Source organism: Melopsittacus undulatus, chromosome Z, assembly GCF_012275295.1.
Source record: "Melopsittacus undulatus isolate bMelUnd1 chromosome Z, bMelUnd1.mat.Z, whole genome shotgun sequence".
Taxonomy (NCBI): domain Eukaryota; kingdom Metazoa; phylum Chordata; class Aves; order Psittaciformes; family Psittaculidae; genus Melopsittacus; species Melopsittacus undulatus.
Genome location: NC_047557.1, coordinates 11,059,287 through 11,074,315, shown reverse-complemented (window position 1 = coordinate 11,074,315; position 15,029 = coordinate 11,059,287). Strand labels below are relative to the sequence as shown.

At 63.6% G+C, this 15,029-nt stretch overlaps 1 protein-coding gene across 1 annotated transcript; it reads left to right on the top strand.

The window, feature by feature from the left end:
• Window positions 1-306: 306 nt before the first annotated feature.
• NPR2 (natriuretic peptide receptor 2) lies at window positions 307-11,530 on the top strand. Its single transcript, XM_034072778.1, has 22 exons — window positions 307-1,048; window positions 5,679-5,878; window positions 5,956-6,069; window positions 6,494-6,629; window positions 6,716-6,810; window positions 6,886-7,018; window positions 7,106-7,190; window positions 7,302-7,422; window positions 7,926-8,000; window positions 8,154-8,231; window positions 8,359-8,463; window positions 8,714-8,785; window positions 8,861-9,020; window positions 9,094-9,249; window positions 9,330-9,498; window positions 9,581-9,727; window positions 9,881-10,004; window positions 10,117-10,185; window positions 10,271-10,445; window positions 10,517-10,615; window positions 10,712-10,803; window positions 10,958-11,530. The coding sequence occupies exons 1-22, from the start codon at window positions 307-309 to the stop codon at window positions 11,012-11,014; spliced, it is 3,204 nt and encodes a 1,067-aa protein (XP_033928669.1). The 3' UTR covers window positions 11,015-11,530.
• Window positions 11,531-15,029: the final 3,499 nt, after the last annotated feature.

Below are 15,029 nucleotides of genomic sequence, written 5' to 3'. Positions count from 1 at the left end.
CCCCTAGAGAGCGATCCCCCCCCCCCATTTCCTCCCCAACCGGTGCCCCCCATCCCTCTAACCCCTCCCCCGGACCCCCCCGTCCTCCTCTGGGGACACCGCCCCCCGTGTCCCCCCGCCCCGCGGTGCCGCCCATCCCCGTGCCGTCCGGCCGGGCGGGGCCCAGCGGCAGAGGGCGCTGGGCGGCCCGGGGCGGTGCCGCCGGTTGGGGGGGGGGGTGTGGAAGGAGGGAGCAGGCAGCGGGCGCAGGAGCCGCGGGCAGGGGAGCAGGCAGCGGAGCAGGCAGCGGAGCAGGCAGCGCGGCCCATGGCTCCGCTGCTGCCGCTGCTGCCGGCGGCGCTGCTGCTGCCGCTGCTGCCCGTGCCCATCCCGGCGGCCGCGGGGCGGCGGGTGCCGACCCCCGACGGGGCGGCTGCTGCGGCCAACTTAACGGTGGCGGTGGTGCTGCCGGAGCGCAACGTGAGCTACGCGTGGGCTTGGCCGCGAGTGGGGCCGGCGCTGAGCCTGGCGCTGGAGGCGCTGGAGCGGGGGGAGCCGCCGCTGCTGCCGCGGCCCTTCTCGGTGCGCGTCGAGTTCATGAGCTCGGAGCTGGAGGGCGCTTGCTCCGAGTACGTGGCACCGCTCAACGCCGTCGACCTGAAGCTTTACCACGACCCCGACGTCCTCTTCGGGCCGGGCTGCGTGTACCCGGCCGCGTCCGTGGGGCGCTTCGCGTCGCACTGGAGGCTGCCGCTCATCACCGGCGGGGCGGTGGCGGCCGGCTTCAGCCGCAAACGGGAGCACTACAGCACGACGGTGCGTACCGGGCCCTCGGCCCCTAAACTGGGCGCCTTCGTCTCACACCTCCACGCTCACTTCAACTGGAGCGCCCGCGCCGTCCTCCTGTACGTGGACCGCAAGACCGACGACAGACCCTACTACTTTACCGTCGAGGGTGTGTACCAGGAGCTGCAGGACGGCAGCAACCTCACCGTGCGCCACCACATCTACTCCCCCGACGAGGGCGGCCCCGACACCGCCGTGCACTTCATCAAAGCCAACGGGCGCGGTGCGTGGGGCTGTGGGGAGGGGGGCGGAGTGGGGGGGACCCCACTCGGGATAAGGCTGAGAGCCTGGGGGGGGGGAGTGAGGGAAGAGGGTCCCCGCAGGGGAACTACGCAGGGATGGGAGGGGGGGGGAGGTGAAATCGTCCGTGGGGCACAGCGAGGGGCTGAGGATGTGGTGGGAGCTGTGTGGGGCACAGCTGGGAGGTGGGGGTGCAGGGGGACTGGTGCGCGGCACAGTGGGGGGATAAGGGTGTGATGGGACTGGTGTGGGGCAAAGGGGGAGATGAGGATGTGATGGGACCCGTGTGGGGCACAGGGGGGAGATGAGGGTGTGATGCAACCCGTGTGGGGCGCTGGAGGGGATAGGGATGTGGTGGGACTCCATGTGGATCACAGTGGGGGGACAGGGGTGCGGTGTGGTACACATAAGGTACAGCGACGGGCTGGGGGTGCAGTGGGACCTGCCTGGGGTGCAGCAAAGGGATGGGGTGCTGTGGAGCACATGTGGGCTACAGCAAGGGGTTGAGGGTGTAGTGGGACCCATCTGGGGTACAGCAGAGGGACGGGAACACAACGGACCTGTACAGGATACAGTGAGGAACTGAGAGCACAGTGGGGGACAAAAAGGGGTCAGAGGGGCAGTGGGACCCATCTGGGGTGTAGCAAGGGGGTAGGGGGCCACTGAGATCCGTGTAGGGCACAGCAAAGGGCTAAGAGGGCAGTGAGAGCCTTGTGGGGCGCAGGGAGGGGATAGGGACGCAGCAGGATCCATGTGTGGTGCAGCAACAGGCTAAGGAGACAGTGGCACCTTTGTGGAGCACCGTCAGGGTCTGAGGACACAGCGGGACCTGCATGGGGCACAGCAAGGGGCCGATGACATGAAGGGACCCATATGGGGTGCAGAAGGAAGTGGGCAGGGTGAGACCCTTGTGGGACACAGCAAGGGTCTGGGGGCACAGTGGGACCTCTGTGGGGCACAGAGAAGGGCTGGGAATGCAGAGTGACCCATGTGGGGCATAGGGATGGGCTGAGGGGGCACAGTGAGACCCAGGCAGGGTGAGCAAAGCAGTGAGGGGTGGGCACATTTTGTCACGGTGGGGCTGGGGGAGCAGCAGGACCTGCATGGGGAGGGGGGTGCAGAGAGGGGGCAAGGCAGGACCCGAGGCCCCTGGGCCACCCCAGTGCCAATAGGGGGATGCAGGGGAGGGTGGGAGCCATGGGGTCCCCCTCCCAGCCCCGTTACCCAATCACCCTGTGCTGGGTGAGGACCCTGCCCTGTGTGGGACGTGTGATGTGAAGGGTGCTGGGGCCACCTTACCCTCTGTGTTAGCAGGAACAGGCAGGACCTGAAGGTGATGGTGTGGACGTGGCCGTCTGAAGGGCAGTGCTGGCCCTGGTTACGTACCTGGGGCTGAGGCGGCTGTGCCGTGGCCATGCAGAGCCCCCCAGCCTGGCACCCACACTGTGCCCGTCCCCTTGTGCCCCACGGATGGGGCTGGGCATGGCCCCACCCCGCTGATGGATGGGTGCATCAATCCAGGGCCTGTTGAGAGCCCCAGGAGGGCGGCTATATTGGGAGCGGGAGGAAATGGAGGGGCTTACGGAGGCAGCTGGAGAGCAAGGGCAGCCTGATGCTCCTTCATTATTGATGAGCGGGGTATTGATCCTGGAGCCAGCCGCTCCGCGATGCTTCTTAATGGATCCTGAGATGCTGTGTCATTAAGAAGGACATTGAGCAGGGATGAGTGGAGCCAGATGAGCCAGTGAGACATGGTTAAGGCTGGGAGCTGTGGCTGGGGTGCTCTGGGGTGCTAGACCGGGTGCCCCACATCTGAGCATCCCATGGTGGGCTGCGGGAGACAAGCAGCTTGTGGCTGACCCTCATTCACTTGGCTGAGGGACTGGGATGGAAGTTGCCTACATGCACCGTCACCAGCTGTGGAGCCATGTGGGATGGGGGCAAAGGATCGTTCAGGGAAGGCTGAAATCAGTGATTCCTGTGAACGTTTCCGGCTTGGTGCTGTAAATCATCCCGATGGGAGTCGATCCCTCCTGGTGCAGGCAGAGGGTTGTGGCTGATGGGGAAGGAGGCCAAGTGTGGGCAAAGACCTGAGCACCCAGAGATGGGGCAGGATGTGGGGCTGGGTGCTCGGCCCCACGGGCTGGGTGCTCAGGGCTGCAATGCTGATATTGGGTGCTTTCCTAACCTGGGATGTGGGGCAGGGAGTGGGGACCTGCAGGAGTGTCCCAGGGTTGCCCACCTCTGTGTGGCGTAGCTTGGAGGGGAAAACAGGAGCTTTGGTCACAACCACATCCGTGCCCAATGACACAGCATTCATCCCTCTTGGCATCACCTTCCTTCTCCCATGGTGGGCAGGAGTTTGGAAAACTTGTCCTGGGGGAAGCCCCTTCCTTGCCCCACTGTGTGCCCCCAATGCTGCCGGTCCCTGATGCTCTGTAGAGCAGGCACAGGGGATGTGGGTCCATCGCGCTTCCCATTGCCCCTCTCAGCGGTGCCTCTGCGACGTGCAGGGGCCCACGTCCCTCCTGCCACTTGTGAAAGCACTGATATAATTAGAGCTGTGGCTGAGGGAATTAGCAGAGCATCTGCTTGCAGAGCCCAGGTCCCTGCCTGGGGGATGGCTGGGTGCTGCCATTGAGGGGGAGTGCGTGCGGTCCTCACCCTTGCAGTCCCTATGGGCATGGGGCAGATGGGATGGGGCCCTGTGCTGATGGGGCTGCTCATAACTGGGGTTAACTACGTAAAGCCAGGATTTACCCTCTCTTTATGGTTGCCTTCCACCAAGCAGGGGTCAGGCAGCACCTTGCCGCACTGTCTGCACATTCATGGTCCTGCCCATCCCCATGCATCATGGGCACCCCTAAAACAAACACTTGTGTGCTGCCTGCACCCCAGGCTCTCAGGACCCCATTCCCTTGCCCTTGTTGATGCTGGGGCTGCCTTTGGCCGTTCCCAGCCCCTGCAGCTGTATGAGCAGGCAGGGATCAGCTGCCGGTGTCACCGGAGCCTCAGGCATTGACCCTTCCCTTCTGTGTGGCTCCTGAACCTGTCCTTGGGGACCCGCACCGGCGCCAGCCCCCCCTGCTCGGTGGGTCTGTGCCATCACCGCGGCTGGGGCTGCCTGCCCCGGGTGCCACCATCTGCCTCCAGCTGCTGCGGCCCCACGGCCCTTACAGAGCCTGCAATGGGATGTGGAGGGTCCCAGGCTGTGTCCCCATGGGGGATCCTGTGCCGCTGGGTGATGGGGTGATGCTGAGGTGCCCGTCCTGGCTGGGGGGTGTGGGGATGGCACAGTGCTGGCTGCTGACCAGCCAAGTGTGCCAGCCGGGAGTGTTTACTTGGAGCACTGCAGCACTCACGGGGAAGCCATTTCAGACCCTGAATGGTTCTTGCTCATGCACAGCCCGAGCTGCTGTGATTTAACTCCCCCCCATGCCCACGAGCATCTCCCCACCTCGCAGTGGGTTTCCCATGCCCACAGTGGCTGTGCTGGGTTCCTTCTCCCACCCCAGCCCCATGGGTGACCGAGCTGCCACCACTGCTGCCTGCATGGCCGGGTGCCCTCCAGCCCCAGGGACCCCATCCCATGGCATGGGGCTTCCCCACTGTCCCCAGCCCTGGTGGTGCTCCAGCCCTGGGCCCTATGGATCAGGGCTGTGCGCCGGGGCCAGCGCCCAAGCGTGACATTCCTCCCGCACCCGCCTCCTCCGTTGCTCAATCCCGGGTTCCCAGCCAGGATGGCTGGAGCGGGGGCCCCGGTTTTCCGGGGGGAGGGAGGAGGCAGTGGCAGGATCCTCAGCTAGGGCAGGGAGGGCCCCTGCTCGGGGGGGTTCCGGACACTCTCCATCGCCCATCCCCACAGCCCGTGGTGCCCTGTGCCAGCCCCACACTGCCCCATGCAGCACACGGGTGGGCATCGCGCCGGGGCTGTCTGAGCCCCCGGCAGTGGATGGGGACATGTGGGGCAGGCGGCCGGGGCCCGGGCACCCCCTTGCCGTGTGGGTCACAGCAGTGAGATGCTCTGTTTCCAATTAGCGCTGCGGCCGCCAAAGGTGCTGGAATCCGGGAACCTGCACATTCCTGCCGCAGGGATGGCCGGCCGCAAACCCAAACATGGGCTTGTCCTGCTGCTCAGACCGTGCTCCCCGGGGGCCTCTGGCGCCTCTCCGGCCCCCCCGGGCCCCGGAGTGGGGCAGATGGGGAGGTGATGCCAAGGGAGGCATCCCCCCGGGTGGCCTTCGGTGGAGCAGGGATGTCGGGGCCTGTATGTGGGGTGTCTGCCTCGGGTTTTGCAGCAATGGTTCCCTCTGTTCTCCGTCCCCCCTTCAGCACAAGGTGGCTGATGGGGCAGGAGGAGGTCACGGCCAGCAGGGATGATGGGTCTGAGTGGGCTCTGTGGCCATGGGGTGTGTGGTGTGAGAAGGTGGTGAGCCAAATACTGCCCCTTGCGCCTGCCCCATCCTTGCCACAGGCACCGAGTGTGCCTCCAGGGTTGTTCTGCCCTGTTTGCACCAGGGGAAAGCATCCTACCCCACGGGAAAGCATCGTGCCCCATACCTGCCCCCAGATGGGGTGGCATCACCCCCCTGACACCCCACATCTCCCCGCAGTGGTGTACCTGTGCGGGCCGCCGGAGATGCTGCGGCAGATCATGCAGCTGGCACAGCAGGAGAACCTCACCAATGGGGACTACGTCTTCTTCTACCTGGATGTCTTTGGGGAGAGCCTGAGGGGAGACTCTGCCCGCGATGCCTTCAAGCCCTGGCAGCAGAGCCCAGGACAGGACTCGGGGCTGCGGGAGGCTTTCCAGGTGAGCAGCATGCACCAGGCTGGGGACAGGGACCCTCCTGGCTGTGGGGTGTGAACCCGTGCTGTGCTCGGCTGCAGATGGTCCTGGTGATCACCTACTATGAGCCCCAGAACCCGGAGTACCAGCAGTTCCAAACCCAGCTCATCCTGCGGGCTAAGCAGAAGTTTGGGGTGCAGCTCAACTACTCCCTGGTGAGTGAGTCCTGCTGTGGGATGGGGTGGTGGGATCCTCTGCATGGGGCTGTGGTACATCAGCAGGATGCAGACAGTGGGATATGGCCATGGGCAATGCAGGAAGGGCCGTCCCAGATGGGAACAGCCACAGTTCCCATCCACTGTCATTTAGTTATAGGTGCCCCATCCCTGGCAGTGTTCAAGGCCAGGTTGGATGGGTTTGGAGCAACCTGCTCTAGTGTGAGGTGTCCCTGCCCATGGCAGGGGGTTGGAAGTGGATGAGCTTTAAGGTCCCTTCCAACCCAAACCATTCTATCATCTCCACAGGGTGCATGTTGACCCTGGTGTGGGGTTATGGAGTGGGTGCATGGCCCTGGTGTGGGGGATCCTGTGTCTGGGGGGCTCCTATGTACATATGGGTATGGTGAGGTTCTCCTGTCAGATGAACCTGGTGGCGGGCTGTTTCTATGATGGGATGCTGCTGTACGCCATGGTGCTGAACGAGACCCTGCGGGAGGGCGGCTCCAAGAAGAATGCCACACACATCATCGAGAAGATGCGGGACCGCAAGTTCCAGGGTAACAGTGGGGCAGGGGCACACAGGCTGCGGGTACCACCGGGCTCTGTAGTCCTTGTCCCACCTTGGCTCTTGCTTGTCCCTCAGGGGTGACAGGGCTGGTGAGCATGGACAGCAACAATGACCGGGACACTGACTTCAACCTATGGGCCATGAGCGACCCCAAGACCGGGAAGTATGAGGTGGGGATCACACTGAGATCCTGTGGGATGCTGGGATGCTGGGGACATGGTGGGGCTTAGCTCTGTCTGCCATAGGTTGTGGGGCACTACTCAGGTGTGGAGAAGCAGATCCACTGGCTGGGACGACCCATCCCCTGGGTAAAGGGGGCTCCCCCCTTGGACAACCCACCCTGTGTCTTCGATGTGGATGACCCCTCCTGTGATAAAAGTGGGTCCCAACACCCCTCAGTCCCTAGCACCCTTCCCTGTGCGTGCAGGGCAGCTGGCCCATGCTGATATCACCTCCTGCCTGCAGCCCCACTCTCCATGCTGGCTATTGTGGCTTTGGGCACCGGCCTCACCTTTGTCATGTTTGGCATCTCCAGCTTCCTCATCTTCAGGTAAGTGGTGACTGGGAGACCCTTTGCTTGGGTACCAGGCACCTCTCAGCCTGGTTGGGAGCAGGCAGGGCAGGGGGGATATGAGGTCCCTGACCCCCCGTGTGCCTACAGGAAGCTGATGCTGGAGAAGGAGCTTGCCAGCATGCTGTGGAGGATCCGCTGGGATGAGCTGCAGTTCGGGAGCCCTGAGCGGTACCACAAGACAGCAGGGAGCCGGCTCACACTGTCCCTGGTGAGAGCTGCACCCTTCCTCCTGCCCCTGCCCTTGCTGCCCTTCCTCCCTGTGCAACACTCCTCCCCTGTTATCCCATACACAGCCCTCCATCGCCTTCAGAGCCACAGCCCCATTGCATCCATCCCTTACACAGTCCTCCATCCCTACGTAGCTCTCCATGCCCTACAGAGCTGCACTTTATCCATCCCCTCCACAACCCTGCATCCCTGCAGAGCCACTCTTGATCCATCCCCTACATAGCTGTGAAACCCCTACAGAGCACCATACCACATCAAACCCCTACAGAGTCTTCCATCCCCTATGTGGCCACACCTTACCCATTCCCTGCATCTCCTGCAGCACATCATACCTCATCCTATAGTCTTCACCCTCCCTACAGAGCACGCAGAGCTTGTCCTGCACCATCCCTTGCATGCCTCTGGGTGTCCCTGCCCTGTTCTACCGGTGCCTGTCACCCCCCACCCCAGCATCCCCATCTCTAACCCCCTCCTTCCTCACAGCGTGGCTCCAGCTATGGCTCCCTCATGACCAGCCATGGCAAGTACCAGATCTTCGCCAACACCGGCCACTTCAAGGTCAGTGCAGCAGGCAGGGAACTGAGCCACCCCCCTAAACCCTTCCCAACCCTATTCGGGTTCTCCCCCGTGGCTGTACCACTGCCCCGCCAGATGCTGGCACTTTCCATCCCTCCCCAAACCCTTCCTCTTCCTCCCATCCCGGTACCCCAGGGCAACGTGGTGGCCATCAAGCACATCAACAAGAAGCGCATTGAGCTGACGCGGCAGGTGCTCTTTGAGCTGAAACACGTAGGTTTGGGGTCTGGGCTGGGGTGGGCGCCCTGCTTGGGGTTGCAGGGGCTGGTCCTGGCTTGGGGGGTGGGAATGGTGGTCCCATCTGACCTCAAACCCGTCTGGGCTCTGCTTCCATGTGCAGATGCGGGACATCCAGTTCAACCACCTTACCCGCTTCATTGGGGCGTGCATTGACCCCCCCAACATCTGCATCGTCACTGAGTACTGCCCACGGGGCAGCCTGCAGGTAGGGGAAACTGGGGGGGCACCGGGTGACACTGCTGATGAGCCGGGTGGGCTGGGCACTGGGGACAGGGCTGTAGATGCTGGTGGCCACACAAACCCCATAAGACTTGCAGCAGAGGTGCCCAAACAGAAGTCAGAGATGGAGGGGAGGGGATTGGTGCTGCAGACCCCCCCTGCAGATGGGTGCTTGTGGGGCTGATAGCACTGCCACCATCCCACTGACCTGGGGTCCACTCAATGTGCTGCCCCAGGATGTCCTGGAGAATGAGAGCATCAACCTGGACTGGATGTTCCGCCACTCCCTCATCAATGACATTGTCAAGGTACCCAAGCAAGGAGCATAAAGGGCTGAGGGATGCAGCTGAGGGATTCCGGCTTCACCTTGTCGTTCATCCCAGGGAATGGCCTTCCTGCACAACAGCATCATCGGGCACCACGGCAGCCTCAAGTCATCCAATTGTGTGGTGGACAGCCGCTTCGTGCTGAAGATCACCGACTATGGGCTGGCCAGCTTCCGCTCGCCCTGTGACGGCGAGGACACGCATGCCCTCTATGCCAGTGAGTGGCTGCTCATGGGGACCAGGGGGGTGGGGTGGCCCTGTCTCACCACTCCATGGCTGTGTCCCACCAGAGAAGCTATGGACAGCCCCGGAGCTGCTGCAGAAGGGGCGCCTGCCCACCCCGGGCATGCAGAAAGCTGATGTCTACAGCTTTGGCATCATCGTGCAGGAGGTCGCGCTGCGCAACGGCCCCTTCTACATCGAGGGCATGGACCTGAGCCCCAAAGGTGAGGATGGGGGGCAGGTGTGGGGTGGTCCCATCCCTGCTGGGGTGGTCACAGTGCTCACTATGGGCTACCCCCTGCAGAGATCGTGCAGAAGGTGCGCAACAGCCAGAAGCCGTTCTTCCGGCCCTCCATCGATATTGGGGTGCACAGTGAGGAGCTGGCGGTGCTGATGGAGCGCTGCTGGGCACAGGACCCGGCCGAGCGCCCCGACTTCAGCCAGATCAAGATCTTCATCCGTAGATTCAACAAGTGGGTGGCTGTGGGGGGAGCAGGGATGGCCATGGGGCTGTGGTTGGGGCTTCCCATGGTGCCACTGACTGTACCCCGGCAGGGAAGGCAGCACCAGCATCCTGGACAACCTGCTGTCACGCATGGAGCAGTATGCCAACAACCTGGAGAAGCTGGTGGAGGAGCGGACACAGGCTTACCTGGAGGAGAAGCGCAAGGCGGAGAACCTCCTCTACCAGATTCTGCCCCAGTGAGAGGGGGGGAGATGGAAATGTGTGGGTCTGGGGGTTGGTGTGGGGTCAGCATCCATCCACTGCTGGGATGCACGGACACGGATGCAAGGGGTGCAGAGGGAATGGGGTTGTGGTGGGAGCTCACCAGCATCACCCGCTGTCATTGCCAGCTCTGTGGCAGAGCAGCTGAAGCGTGGGGAGACGGTGAGGGCTGAGGCTTTTGACAGTGTCACCATCTACTTCAGTGACATCGTGGGCTTCACTGCCCTCTCGGCAGAGAGCACACCTATGCAGGTGAGAGCAGGGCTTGGGGGCAGCCCTGGCATGGGGGTCATACCCTGGCAGTGCCATTGCTGGGCAGGGGGACATGCCCACTCCCAGCCCCACACACCCCCTTCTTCACCAGGTTGTGACGCTGCTGAACGATCTCTACACGTGTTTCGATGCCATCATCGACAACTTTGACGTCTACAAGGTGAGGGGGGTGCCAGCAAGCTCAGTCCCCGAGGTGAGGCAGGCAGGAGGAGCCTGGGGCATACCTGCTGCCCTTGACCCCGCAGGTGGAGACTATTGGGGATGCCTACATGGTGGTGTCGGGGCTGCCGGTGCACAACGGGAAGCTGCACGCCCGTGAGATCGTCCGCATGGCCCTGGCCCTGCTTGAGGCTGTCAAAACCTTCAAGATCCGGCACCGTCCCAATGACCAGCTGCGGCTGCGCATCGGTGTGCACACCGGTGAGCGCCGGCACCGCGGCCAGGGGCACCCGTCTGCCCTGCAGCAGCCACGAGCATCCCTGTGCCCGCAGGTCCTGTGTGTGCTGGGGTGGTGGGATTGAAGATGCCACGGTACTGCCTGTTTGGGGATACAGTGAACACAGCATCTCGTATGGAGTCCAATGGACAGGGTGAGCCATGGGGAGGGTGGATGGGGTTCAGTGCTGCACGTCGTGCCCTGCTTCCAGACCCAGCCATGTCCCTTTTTGTCCCTCTGTGCCACCCAGCCCTGAAGATCCACGTATCATCCACTACCAAGGAGGTCCTGGATGAGTTTGGCTGCTTCGACCTGGAGCTGCGTGGGGATGTGGAGATGAAGGTGAGGATGCGGGGACACCAGTGGGGTGACAGCACTTCCTGCCACAGGGTGGGTGGGTTGGGGCTGGAACCCCCTGTGCCCCTCGGTGCTGGGGATGGTACCCAAGGACCAAGCACTGGAGGGGGGAGGGTCTCACCATCCCCTCCATCCCCAGGGCAAGGGGAAGATGAGGACATACTGGCTTCTGGGTGAGAGGAAAGACCCCATCTGAGCCTGGTGGCTGTGGCAGAGCCCCAGCCCTGATGGGGCAGCCAACAATTCCTGGTGCCTGGACCCCCGGGATGCACCGGCACCCTCCCATCACTGTAGCCCCCATACACACACTGCAGCCCCCCTGCTTCAGCAGGGCTTGGGCACAGGGGGCCAGCAGCCATGGCATTGTTTGGCCCCCTCCATTGGCACCAGCAAAGACCAGTTCCCCCTGCAGCCTTTGCTGCGATCCAGCCCGGGGGACCCTATATCCCAGCTTTCCCTTCCCTCTGCCCTATGGCTCAGCTGGCCCTGAGCCTCTCCCGGGGCCTGGCTGCCCCACAGGCACTTTGCCATCTCTTTTCAATACCTGGCCCCCCGGCAGAAGTTGTGCCCATGTCACCCCCTACCCGGGGAGGGGGATACAGGGGCTCCTGCTGGGTCTGATCCCTTGGCCAGGGCATGCTTCAGTGCTGCGGCTCCCCCCCTCCTTTCCCCAGTCTTCCCCTCCCCTGTATATAACCCCACCGGGTCATGTAAATACCTCCCCCCCCCCCCCCAGGTGTAAATATAGGAGTCGCTGCAAACTATTTTGTGGAAATACAAACTTCCCCACATCCCTCTGTGCACCGACCTCTGCTCTGCTCTGCCCAGCGTTGGGGGGGGACTGGGGACGGGACAGGACGGGAAGGGATGTGACACCCCCAGCATGGAGCTGAGCCTGGGATGGGGATGGATGCAGGGAGCATCCCGGGGGGGCCGGCGCAGGGCGGCTGCGGCTGGCGAGGGCTGGGGCGGTGCTGGGAGGGCAGGGCCGGTGCGGAGCGGTTTGCTTTGGCCGGAGCGCTGCAGTGCGTTCCGCTGAGCTCATGCTCTGGAAGCGCCGCCGCCTCTTACTGGAACCCACCTGTGCCTGGGGACTGGGATGGGGACTGGGATGGGGACCGGGATGGGGACCGGTGTCACCGCTGGGGGTACTGGGAAAGGGAACGTCCCAGGGTGGGGCTGTCCAGGGGCTCTCCCCCCCTGCACAAGGGCCGCAGTGTGTTTTGGGGTAGCAGTGATGTGCAGAGCTGATGGAAGGTGTCCCAGTGCCTGCGCTGCATGGCCCCACGGATGCTAGGGACACGGTGCTCTCCTTCCAGACACCCAGCTTGGGGACAGCCCTGGGGCAGGAAGGAGGCTGAGAACACCCATACCCCAATGTATTTATTGCCTGTGGGACTGTAGCCGGCTGGTCAGCAGGGTGCAGGGCAGGGGCTGGTCTAGGGACTCAGTGATGGGGGTGGAGAAGGATGCGTCCTTCCGAAAGGGGCTGTCCCTGCAGCGGATGCTGGTGACACCCTGGAGGGGGGGAAGTGGAGAGGTCCCCATCAGCAGCCGAGCCCTCTGAGTGCCGGCAGGGAAGGTGCTGGGGGGCTTACAGTGAGGTTGCGGGCTTGCTCCAGCCAGAAGCTGCAGGGCTGCTCCGTGCAGTAGTCATGGGGCTGCAAGTGGAACCCGTGTGTCAGTGGACAGGGGTATGGCATGTCCAGGGCAGCATGGGAGCCTTGCAGGCTCACTGGGGGCTGCCACAGGGTGTATGTGGGGTCCCCTGCCTGTACCTGGGAGGGGGGCAATGGTGTGGACAGGCAACCCTTGGGTTGGTAGTCCTGGTGCGTGACAGACGTCGACTCCATGGGCATCCGAGGGGGAGGGATCTTCCTCAGCATCTCTTCCCTGCGGTAGAGCTGCACCCCTCAGCGCCGGGGTCCCCCCCACCCACAGCAGGGTCCCCTCCTCTGGGGCATGGCCATACACTTAGGGGTGTACTCACCTGTATTTATGGTAGAGCATGGCCTTCAGCATGGCCTCACGCTGCCCTGTGAGGGGAAAAGGTGTCATCAGCTCCACAGCTTTGACCCCCTTGCTGACTTCTGGGGGTCACAGGGCTCAGCCTCACCTTGTCCCAGCATCAGGACACTGTGTGGCGGGCGGTAGGTGTCCATGGTAGTGCTGTGGTTGGGCCCAGGGAGGTGATGGTGGTACAGCAGCCTGGGATGGCCGTGCCGGTGGATGAAGCCCTCGCTGCCCTGCTCCTGCCCTTGCACAACATCCAGGTGGTTCGTGGCTCTCTGCAGAGTGATGGTGGAAGCTGTGGGAAGGGGGCAGGAGCCCACCCTGCAGTGCCTGCTCTTGGCTTTTAGGCTTTTGGTAACCCACTGGGGACTCCGTGCAGGGTTGGGGGGTGAGGTTGTCACCCCCCTCCTGCTGAGCAGCTGCAGTCTGGGGCACTACCCCATACCTGAGGCCATGCCATGCAGGCAGATGCCTGACACAGGACCATTAGCAATCCCAGAGGCAGGAGCTGCAATAAGAGGGGGAGGAGGGAATGGTCCTTCCAGCCAGCTCCCTGGGAAAGCAGGAGTGGGGGCACCTGTGGCTTGGGCCCCTGATGTAGCACAGGTGCTCTTGCTGCACTTGAGCAAACTATGGGGTCCACAGGTATGTGGCACAGCTTAGCTTATGTCCCCCAGCCTGGCTCGCCCAAACATGCATCCCCCCATCCCAGAAGCAAGCTCCCTGCTTTCCTCCCACAGCCCCACCATCGCTCCCCACGTTCCTGCCCGGCCCTTTTGTGCTATTGAATTTCATCCCCTTTCCATCCCACTGGGCTCAAGGTCATCCAGGCAGCTCCAGCTTGGCCAAGGGAAGCTATTTAAAGAGAGGGGGCTGCCCATGATCAGGGAGCTTCATGTGATCAGCAGGTGGGATGCGATGGGGTGAGTTTTGAAGGGACATTTCCCCCCATGGCACCCCATGGTGAAGAGTTACCTCCTCCTGCCAGTTGTGGATCAAGCAGCGTCCTCGGGGCACCAGCCTGGGGGGCTGCTCTGGAGGCGCCTGCAGCACCACGGTGGAGGGCACCTTGCAGGCAGGAGCCCCATAGCTCCCCGGGCAGGGCGGCAGCTCGACCACACAGAGATCCGTGTCAGCCTCAGCGGGTGGCACCGTGCTGGGCACGGCTGGCAGGGCCTCGGCAGGCACCTCGGTCGTGGCTGTCAATGTATCACATGGGGGCTTCTCCATGGGCACCTCAGGCAGGAGGACATCGCTCTGGACCCCATCTGTGCACGGTGGCTTCTCCTCAGGGTGCATGTGGCTTGGCAGAGCCGCCCTGCGAGTGGGCACAGTGCCTAAGGGAAGGCGGTGGGGCGCATCCTTCAGCCTCCCTGCCCTGTCTCCAGCCCCCCACCAGCATGGGCAGGACCCTGAGGCCGGGTCCCCTGCGGTGTCACCCCCACCCCTGGGTGGGGGACAAGGGACTCTTCCCCTTTGGGCTCAGGAGCAGTGCCCGAGCTCAGAAAGGTCCCCCCTCCATAACTCCCCTCTCCCACAGCCAATGTCCCAGCCCAGGCTCAGCCCCCCAGCATGTCCCATTCCGCTCCCCGTGTCCCCTTCCAGGGCTCTGCAGCTCCCAGCCTAGGCTCTACCCCTACCTCCTCCTCAGGAGCAACCCCCTCAAGCCGTACCCCAAACCCCCCCACTTCCCACCCCCATACCGCCCCCAGAGCTCCTGCCCCCCAAGCGCCTCCGTCGGGGGTCACCCCGTGTCCCTTCACCCACCCGTGGGGCGCCCCGTCCATGGCGCCTGCACCAAGCAGAGCTGCTCCGTCTCCGTGGAGACCGTAAACACAGGCTGTGCTGAAAGCTGATTGGTGGTGCCGGGTGAATGCTCATCTTCTATTGGCGGAGAGCATGGAGGGGGCGTGGCCAAAGTGTAGCAGTGATATCTACGAAAGGGGGCGTGGACTTGCTTGAGGGGGCGTGGCCGGGGGCAAGGGGGCGTGGCCTGGGCAGACGCATGCAGGCACATGGCAGCAGTGGGGTCTGTCCCCACTATGGGTCCGTGTCCCCCTCCCGCACGGCCCCGGTGCCTTGGACCTGCCCCAGAGGCTCTCCCGGTGGAAGCCGGGTGGGCACCATGCCCGTGCTGGCACAGCTCGGCCGCGGCCGCACTGGGGACTCGCTGCTCCCCATGGCTTGACCCAAGCGGT

Excerpts from the sequence above, each read along its gene's own strand:
- NPR2 (XM_034072778.1), top strand. The coding sequence starts at position 307 with ATGGCTCCGCTGCTGCCGCTGCTGCCGGCGGCGCTGCTGCTGCCGCTG. Across the intron at positions 8,786-8,860 it reads TCATCAATGACATTGTCAAG|GGAATGGCCTTCCTGCACAA; the intron begins GTACCCAAGCAA and ends CGTTCATCCCAG. Across the intron at positions 9,728-9,880 it reads CTCTACCAGATTCTGCCCCA|CTCTGTGGCAGAGCAGCTGA; the intron begins GTGAGAGGGGGG and ends TGTCATTGCCAG.